General features: G+C 26.9%; 1 protein-coding gene across 2 annotated transcripts in view; it reads right to left on the reverse strand.

The window, feature by feature from the left end:
- LOC107441269 (lachesin) overlaps positions 1-8,415 on the reverse strand; it is a 207,653-nt gene extending 199,238 nt beyond the window's left edge. Inside the window, exon 1 of one of the 2 annotated variants that reach the window (XM_043039280.3) lies at positions 8,014-8,415. In XM_043039280.3, coding sequence (XP_042895214.2) covers positions 8,014-8,092 — 79 coding nt within the window. In that variant the 5' untranslated portion in view covers positions 8,093-8,415. The remainder of the gene's footprint in view (positions 1-8,013) is intronic. The other variant, XM_087166071.1, reaches the window with a different exon arrangement.
- Between the last annotated feature and the right edge of the window lie 2,521 nt (positions 8,416-10,936).

Consider the following 10,936-nt stretch of genomic DNA (forward strand, 5'->3'; position numbering starts at 1 on the left):
TATAGTTTTGTATTCATGGTTTTATAACCAAACTTTTTGTAAATGGTTTCAAAACCATAAAGGAAGAAAATGTTCTTTACTGTAAACTTTACGGTTAATCGGATGGACACACAGCTGCCAGCTATTTTACCGTAATTTCAGAATGAAACTTTTAACAGTGTATATTAACAGTTATATTAGAACATGTAAGCATTTTCTGATATTTAATTTCTATTCATTTATATTCTTTTAATCCTAGTTCAAAATCATCTTAACACTCTCTTAGTAAAGCGGATGTTTATGAACAAACAAATTTTATTTTAAAAACTGGAGTATGTATACATTCTAAACTAATTGTAGTTACCTTAAAATGTATGGAAATGAAGGGCTTTACTGATTCTTATGTGTATTGCATCTTAGTCTTTTTATAAACAATAGTGTTACTGAACACTATAAATAGTGGCAACAACTTCACACCAAAAGTTATGCAAAAACTTTTCTCTTGCTTCACGTCATCAAAAACTGTTCTTAAATGTTTTATTACACAGAGAGTTATCACTGGGGTTTAACTGCACCACTTGTCAAGTTGTTACCTTCATTTTAAAATTAAGTCTTAATGTTATAATTAAGTGCTTGAGATAGGCCACAGTTATCATTTTGGGAGTTCAACTTTACATTACATTTAGCTTACTGTGCAAAAACTGATATCTGAAATTAAGGAACTATTCTGAAATATGAAATCATTAGAAACAACAGCAAAATTATATTATTTGAATATCAGTTGTAAAATTACTTGCAATAACAACAAAAACACATTTGCGTGTAGTCTTGCCTTCTATAATGAAACAAAATGTAGCGAAGAAATCAGGAATCACATTTTCGTTATTAAATAGTGAAATTAAGTTTAATTAAGTGAGTTAAGTAAGTTAAGTGAGATACAACAAGAGACCAGTTTTAATGTTTTTGATATAATACGATATATAAAATGCTGCTAATTAGTTGTTAGAATTATAGTGAAATACTTTAATTCTGAATAATGAACGTTTTTGGTAAAATAAATTAAATTTACAAATCCCTATTTATAAAATGGCATTGAAAGAACCTTTATTGTGAAAAAATGCTTGCGAAAATATTTGTGGACAAATATTGCAATTCATTAAATGCTCTGAAGTTAAACTATTCAATTCCATTCAGTGCTCTTTCATTAAAATCATAATTTTCCACGTAACTAAACTTAACTAAAAGTAATTTTTAGAATATATGCAAATAAATGATATTGCTAAATAGATGAATAGTTGGAGAAATTGCTCCTATAATGAATACTACCTTGTTAATTCCGGAAACTTTCTCTACTGAACACAAAATAAATTCTTGCACAAAATTACATTGCTAGAGAAATTATATTAAGGTTTTGAAAATTGCATTACTTCGTGATAAACTGATTAAATTATCCAAAGAGTTCATTTATTTTACATGTTCTTATGGAAATCGAATTTATTTTATAACATTTTTCGAGCATGTATTCATTAATTTTCTAAATTATCTAAATTCTGATATATTTATGTAAAAATTTAATAAAAAAGGGAAATGGGTATACCACCAAATTATTTTGCATTCTTCTTTAAAAAAATGTTTTGAGTGCACTAGTGGATTGATTTTGTAATTCAAATTTCAAGGTATAAAACAATATTACTGTTAGAAAAATTAACTATTTTATTTTTTTAAAAATATATCACGATGAAAACTTAAATTCTAAAAAAATCTGTTTAAAAGTAAACCGAATGTCGTGTAGAAAGAAAATAAAAAAGTAAACATCCTGAATATTTTTTGATATGATGATTTGAGGGCTTAACCTTAAACATGCAAACGAATATTTAAGTAATGAAACCAGACACAAAAACGTACCTTCTCCAAATAAACACAATTTGGAAAATATGGTCTGAATTGTTCAGGCTAGGAATTTAGCAAAAGTGAAAACCTCTTAACATTAATTTTATTTTTTGCGTATTTCACTGTCTGGCAAAATTTTTTGTCTGAAAAAACATTTGCTTACAGATGATCCATAATTTCGTTATCTTAAATCGCAATACAGTATAGAGTGCGCAAAATAAGTAATCACAGTGAATAACTTTTGATCTAATGATTTAAAGGCATAACGCTTCATTTAATTTCACACGAAAAGCATTTTTATTTATAAGGCATTGAAATTTTTATATCATTATAAAGTACGTAAAATGTTTATTGACAAAATAAAATTTTTTATGACATTGGCCAAATAGTTTTAATAAAATGAGGTTTTTAAATTTATGACTTTTAAAACTAAAACTAATTCGGAATATTCTGCAGATTTTATTCTAATTTTGCACTCTTTTTCATTTAGTCTCAACACTGAAAATAAATCTATTTTATATCTTACAATTTAAAATCTTACGATTACCATTAGCAAAGTAATAAAAAATTTATAAATAATTTTTAGAAACTAATATATATAAACTAATATTTTGAATAATTTTTTATCTTTGATGAGGTAAACTTTATAGTTTTGTGCAAAAACTTTTTTTATTATCTTAAAAGGCTTTCGAGACATAGTTAACTAAGTAAAAAGTAACTTGTGGACTGCGCCCCTTGCTCGCTGACGCTCACCAACCCCCGAAAATTGCTACGCAATCTTATATGGTTTGCTTCGCAAACCAAGCTCGCTTCGCTCGCTACTGACTTACGTGCATTGCAAATGCACAAAATTCTAAGAATTCAAATCCATATAAAAACTTTTTTTTAAGAAGAATTACATCTTTTTAATAAATACTAAGTCATTAAAATAAATTTGAATTCAAATAAATGACATGTAATTCGTTAAACCTGTTAGAAATGTGCTATAGTATAATTCGTGATATAAATCAAAAATCGTCAAATAAATTCAAAAAAAGCGCTCTCGACAAAATTCTAAAATAGAGATCTATCGATAAAGACTACTCACTTCTGCCTAGCTTAATAGTATGAGAGTGCCGCAGCTGATGCTCTCTGGTTATTTCAGTTTCCGTTCTTAAAACGCTATATGTTGAGCCACCTCAGCTATATTTGGTATGTGACATTTTTATCGGCAATCATTGGTCGATTCGCCGTGTGAGAGAAATAGTAACGTAAACAAAACAAAGCAAGCGTTGCCACCGGCGGAAAAGAAATACAGCCGAAATTTGGGAGCCACGTAATAGAATTATATATATTAGATATTAGTATTACGGGGTTAAAAACTTCAACTGCTCTCCAGTATAAACTATCGTGACTATATTTTCTAGATTGCGTTCAGAGGACAGTGGATAGTGAAATTCAGGGACCACATATCTAAACCCTTTAAAATATGTATAATGTTTATTAAAAAAAATTGCATTTTAGTGTTTTATTTGATGTTTTAAAATAATGAATACAGTAAATAATTAGCACATTTATTGTAAACTTTTAGTAAACATTAAGATAGAAAAGATATCCAATTGCATTTTTTTTAAACTTATGTATTTGCATTTTTTTAAACTGTAAAATTGAACGGCGTTTCAGTTCAAGTTGAAAAATTGTATTGAATAATCAAGCTCAATACGTACAATTTTTTCCTCAAATATTAAAAATTCAGTAAATGTAAATTATATAAAGGCAACAGCCCTTTAGCTGAAACACATATTTACCGTTAAGACTTTTATTCTAAAATTATGGTAAAATAAAGAGCAGTGAGTCTGTTCATCCAATCAGTCGTAGAGCTCACTGTAAAGAGCATTTTTACTTTTACCGTTTTGAAACCATTTACAATTAGTATGGTCTTACCATTTTATTTTTGGTAATTTGACTGTTTGTTTGAATTGTTGTTTAATAAATTGTTATTTAACTATTTCTCAGAGAAATTCCTAACAATGGAAGAGAAAGAAAGATAAATATTACATTGATAAGAAAAATCCAAAACTAAAGTATATATCTATTTCTCTTTGTTTTATAACCAGCGTTAAACAGCTGAACCAATTCTAAATTTACGACTATCAATGTTCAACTCCGTAACTTTGTAATTTTGAACGTTACACAGGAAAAAGGGGGACTCTTGGACAAAACATTGGGACTTACTAGACTTCAAGGCGAATATTTTTTAAAGGAACTAGTCCGAATTTACTTCACGTATAAAGGAAAAGTACGAAAACCTCCCACCGTTAGCCTGACTGAAAGGAGACTCTAGCTCACATTCCATCTGCCACTGAGCCGCCACGGCTATTTATGTAATCTTTAGTCCCACTAAACGACTTAAATATTTTTCAGAGCAAATTCATGATTTGTGTGTTTTTAATGTCATTCACCTGCTAGTAGATTTTAGTACATAATTAGCATTTGCTTGTTGTGCCAATTATTTTGTTGTAAAAAATGCTTTAGCCAAGTTTTTTTACATAAATTTTTTTTTTTACACAATTTTATCATAATAAGTCCCTTATTTACAAATAAACTTACTTTTTTTCTCAATGATTTGTTGTAGAAAGTATTAATTTTCAAATTCAATTATCATGTAGAGATTTATTTACCAGACATCCTAAAATTCAAAATTTCTTTATCATATTTTTTTATAATTGGTCTTATTTGCTGCTTTTAATATTTTAATTTTATATTAAGCTAATAAAAATTATTAAAGCTGAATTTTCGAATGTCATATAAAATGTTAAAAATTTTTTTGAGGGAAAGCATAAGCATTTACTTGTTACGAAAACATTCATTACACGGATTCCAATCTTTGTTAAATAATTTATTATTATTCAACTGCTAAATTTTTTTCGACTTCTCGAATTAAATTTATCAGACTTGCTTATATTTTTATTTATATTGAATTGTACATTAGTTTTCGTTTAAAAACTTCCTATGATAATATATTGTTGAATTGTAATATATTGTTGAATTGTAATATATTGTATTTGTTTTAATTTGAAAAGAAAATTACTACGACATTTTTTTCAGAAAATATCTTAAATTGAAAATCAAAGGAATCTTATATAATTTAATGCCATGTTAACATTGAATCTAATATGACAACTGACGAAACATTGTGTTTTGTGTAAAAATTTTGCTACTCGAATTGAATTAAATAATTTAAAAGACGACTTATTCACTATTGCAAATAATTACAATTTAATCCCGTATTTGTTGAGAAAATAATGTTTCCCATAAATTTTGAGATTAAGTGTAAATCTGTAAGTACAAAAAATTACAAAAAGTAAAATTACATTTTATCTTAAAGTATTGCTTACGGTGAATTATTTCTTATAAAATAAAAAAACAACAAGTTGCAAACATGATGAAAAAACTAAAAGTAAATGTGCGAGTTTTCGAATAATAGAATAATAATTGAATAATAGTTAATTGTTACTTTACTAATTATTCTCTGTTACGTCAAATTACTATTACATTTTTCTTTGGTTTACGAAAATGTCTTGAATTTAAAATCAAAAAAATCTTATTTTCTTTAATAACCAGTTGACATTTAAGCTAATGCGACAAATGAAGTAACGTTATATGTGTTTCATATTTACCTAGTCAGGTTGAAGTCAAACATTTAAAATGTTCTATATTCACTGTTGTAAACAATTACAATCTAATTTTATATTTGATTAGAAAATAATGTTTCCAATCAATTTAGTGATGGAGCATATATCAATGAACAAACAATTTAAAAAAAAAAGAAGAACTAAACATTATTTTGAACTATTGCTTAAAGTGAAGCATCTCTTATAAAGCAATATAAGCAAGCAGCAAACATGACAAGCAGTAATAAGCAGTAAACACGATGATTAAATACAAAATTAAATATTATGATTTTTCTATTGCACTAATTTGTGATAAATTTCACTTTCGCAAAATTAATTTCAATTGCTAAAAATTACTAATGCATGTTTTTTCATTTTTAGAAAATATCTCATTTTGAAAATCAAAAGAATCTTATCTATCTTAATACCATATTATCATTGAAACAAATGCGATAAGGGAGCATTGTGCTTTTTTTTAAAATTCCCTAGTCGAATTGAATTAAATAACTTAAAAGGAGCATATTCGCAACTGTAAATTACAGATAAATCTTGAATTTGTTAAGAAAATATTCTCTCTAATCAGTTTTGTGATTCTGCATGAATCTATAAAGGCAAATATTACAAAAAGCAAATGCAATTTTATCATGAAATATAGTTTACAATGAAGTATTTCTTTTAACGCAAAATAAACTAGTGCAGAAAGTAGTAAACACGATGGTTAAAACCAAAATTAAATGTCATGAATATTTTAACAATTTATTTGTAAATAGATAAATTTAAACACTTTTTTTAAATATAATTTATCTTAAATTTGTTCTGTGGAATAATCTTAGAGATATTATCATTATTACAAGTGCTTGAAAAGATGAACTTTAACAACACCCAAAACATTGCTTAAAATAAATCTATAGATTTATCAGTAGTCAGTATTAATATTATGCTTTGATAGAGAACTCCAGTAATTAATACTATTATTATCATTTCATGTTACCACTTTCATGAATCTGCTTTCCTATTCTGCTTTGGTCGACAACTGTATGTCTATAAATAAGAAAAAATATTTTCTCTATTATATTTGCGGAAAATTTTCCATTTTCCAATCTTTGTATTACAACTAATGAAACTATATCCATAAAGAAATAAAAAAAGGAACTTCTTGTAAGTGCTATCAAAAATAAATTATGCTATCACAAATCCGATATTCCTGTATCATCTATTTTATTTTGTTACCATCGTTGAACAGCCGACCCAATTTTGAGATTACGACTGGCAATGTTCGACTCCTTAGCCCAGTAATTTCAAATCAGACCCAGAAGACAAGGGAATTTCTGGATCAATTGTAGGGAGAAATTTGATTTTCTCGGAGGACTTTTTGCCGAAACAAACCCTCATTGCGTTACATAGAGAGGAATAACTCCCACGGTTGGCCTGACGATAAGGGGCTTCTAACTCATGATCAGTCTACCACTGAGGTTCATTTAAGTCAGCACTGTGGCAGGTGCGAACCGGGTGCGGAATATGTATCAACCAGCCATCGCTGTAATTTAAAACCGGGTCACCTCAATGGGAGGGGAGTGCCCTATGCCTTAAGCCTCAACAGCTCTGTAGCATATATTGTTGAAAACGTTTTAAATATTTTTATATGGGAGATATATAGTTGACAAGTACTACTTAATTGTAGATCCGTAGGCGCATAAATATATATATACATAAATATATATATATATATATATATATATATATATATATATATATATATATATATATATATATATATATATATATATATATATATATATATATATATATATATATATATATATATATATATATATATATATATATATATATATAAATGTTATTATGAATTGGTTTTTCCTTGTTAAATCAGTATTTTAGGCATTATTCCTTAATTCAGTTATACGAAATAAATAAACTTAAACATAATTCATTATTAAATGGAAGATAATACCATTTTATACGTAGTTGTGCTGAAATATTGAGTTCTGCTTAGTAATACTTTGTTCGGGTAACATATAATTTAATTATAAATATAGTTGCTTTAATGAGTCAAAATTCAAGTCAAGAAAAATGATGACTAAGTTTCTAAACATTGTAAAGTAATTGTTAAAAAAAGGAAAGATGCAATTTAAAGATTTCGCTTCATCTCATTAATGTAAACAATCGAGAATACAAATCTAATGTGCCTCATATTTTTATCTTCATTTTACTATCTACATTTTTAACCAACTACGCTGTGCAAATAGTTCAAAACGTAGAAATGTGAACTTGAACTCTAGCTTTATTTCTTTTGTCTAAACAAAATGTTAAAAAAAGTGTACAGTCATTACTTTAAAAGATTAAATCAATTTCATAATATAAAATTAAAGTTTATATTTTAAAGATAAAAATTTTTTTTTTTATTGTTTCTAAAAATTCTGTTTTTTTTTTCCTGAAATTGACATAAACTAAATTTATTTTAATTACTTACCATATCCATGTGAATACACTCTGTAAACCAAGTTTATGAGCAGAGATGCCAACAAATAAGATCTCAACCTGTTTTTCATCACGTCAAAGTTTTTAATTTACCACTCATAAAAAAATTACCAGAAACTTAAAGTTTCCTTCCAACTGAACATTTTAGCACCTTTCGTTCACGAACTCAAACCTCTTCACTTTCCGAAACAATCATTCCAATCAACCAATCTATTTAATTTTAAGTGCTTAAGTTTCTCCAAATAAATACAAGTTCGCAAAAACAACCGGAGAAAACTTTCGCTTCTGCTTTCCCGCAGACCGGGAAAAGTGGGAATGTTTTTCCCTACTCTAACTCAGCACAAATAATGTTCCCTTTTTCCCAGTATGTCGTGGCTCTCGCTCAGGTAGTTGTGGATTGATGTGCGCATGCACCTAGTGATTGCTTCGGATAGGGGTGGGTAACATCTTCACCCCTTTCTATCTCCTAAATACTGTTTGCGGTAAAAATGAGTACCAAGTTTAACAATTACTAGCCTCATCATCATTACAAGTCCTTATTTATCGGCCTTAACAACGGAAGTCATGATACTCTACATAAATATAAGAAGGAAGATGAAAAGTTAGCTTAATGTGATTGGATTACATTACTTACTCCTGCTGTGGCGAAAGGGTACTTGAATGGAATTTCGAACGCCTTTTATGCTCATATTCATTAAGAATAGTCTGTTACTTGAGAAAGAATTTTATTTTCTTGAATTTAAAGAAAAGTTTTTGAAACTTTTTACATTATTTTCTCTTTTAGATAAGGCTACTATTAACATCGACTCACATCATAGCAATGCATATCTTTACAAAGTTAATTCTTGTTAGAGCAACAAAATGAGTTAAAAATTATTATTTTAGCTATTTATTTTTTCTTCTTCAAAATGTAATGTTTGATAATTACATTTTTTGTCGGAAGTTGAAACTTGCCATTATAAGATAAGAAATTAAAGTGTTACTTGGAATACAAAGTAATGAACTAAGTAAACATTTAGAACAAAGAAACACGGTTTAAATGAATTCCAATATAAAGTACGCTTTTTTAAAATATATTCCAATATAAAGTACGCTTTTTTAAAGCATATTCCGATGTTAAGTTCATCTTTTTTAAAAACACATCCAATATAGAGTTCATATTTTTTTTTATATAAAGTACATTACAAAAATATCTAATATTTCACTTTTTATTTTTAAAATAGTTCATTATCGTGTTATTTTTTTCAAATTGGTTTTTTTGATTGAATTTTTTTAATTAAATATTGCTAATTAAATTTTTAAATTAAATAAAAATTTTATTTAGTTTAAAAAATTTATTAAATTAAATTTAATTTCTTTTAAAATTAATAAGTAATTTAATTTATTTAGATAAATTACATAATTTATAAATGATTCTTTTAATCAAATTAAATACAAGTTTTATTGAATTTATTTAGTTTTTTTTAATTATTTAAATTAAATATTTGAATTTTTTATCTCATTTAAGACATGTATATTATTTAATAACAGTTTTTCATTCATCAGCACAACAAGTTCTTTTTTTTTTTAATTTACTCAGAATAATTAAAACTGGGAAAAATGAGTTTGAAATATTTATATTTGAATTTGAAACATACATGAGCGGACTTTTTAATGTCTCTTAAAGTCAAAAGTTTTAAAGTTTTAATGTCATTTGAAGGGATTTTTATTTTATAAAACTGAAGAAGACTTGAAATTAAATCTTTATTTTTTTTAATTGATACATTAGTCTCGTAATTTGTGAAAACATGTCAATTGAACGTTATCAAAACAAATATGAGAACGGAATTAATTTTTTAAATTTATTACATGAATATATATGAATATATGAATATGAATTTAATGTATATTATTTAATTATATATATGAATTTAAAAATAAAATAAACAAATCACATGCCTTACATTGCTTCCAGAAAATGTAACACTTCTTAATTTTGCTTCATAACAAATGTTTAAATTTAGTTTACTTTAAAAAATAAAATTCTATAAATAGAAGAAAATTAAATTAGAACAAAAGATTTAGTTGAGACGAGGACATTGCCATTTATTCCCAGACGATTTACATAATCTGTCACAATCTCGAACTATTGAGTTGATAATTATAGATTTTTGTTAAAAAATTCGGACAATTTATAATTTAAAAGGCCAGATAATTTATTTATGTGTAAGTTAAATTTAAAATTTAGACGTAAATTCCCTCTCAGAAATAAAAACGCTCACTTTTGATGATATACCAATCCTTGAGCGATATTTCATTGATTTGGAGAATAAATAGATTTGGATAGATTGAATAGATTTGGAGATTTTCGTTGATTTGAATGATTTCGTTGATTCACGTGCTTGTAAATAAGTGTGAACTCTTATATATGTTACCGGCAAAGTATGAAGTGCCAGAATTGCATAGAATTCCTAGGCATTGTATAGAATGCCGGATGTTTTTAGGCAAAGTATGAAACTTGAGAATTATTACATACTTTCCCCGGGCATTGTATAGAATGCCTAGGCATTCTATAGAATGTCAAATGCTATTTAGGCAAATTATGAAATAAACGTCCTGATGAGGTTATTATGTAAATGATGTGCATGTTACTGTGAATGACCGAAATCGGCGGTTGTTGACTTTCACCGGTGAATGTTGAAAATCACATAGTCGCTTTGGTGAATGTTCGAAATATTTATTACATCCAATTTGATATTAATTTATTCGTGGATATAATTACATTTATTCGATATTTTAATGCTTACTGACTGTAGATTAGAAGAAACATCAGTGTTTTGAGTATCGGGTAAATGGCACTTAACTAGACCTAGTATGACTAGACCGTAGGTAAATGTCCGAAATATATACTAGGCCTAGTTCCACTGCCCGGTGTA

The sequence above is a fragment of the Parasteatoda tepidariorum genome, chromosome 6, assembly GCF_982258835.1.
Source record: "Parasteatoda tepidariorum strain Cologne lab strain chromosome 6, Ptep-v5.0, whole genome shotgun sequence".
NCBI lineage: Eukaryota > Metazoa > Arthropoda > Arachnida > Araneae > Theridiidae > Parasteatoda > Parasteatoda tepidariorum.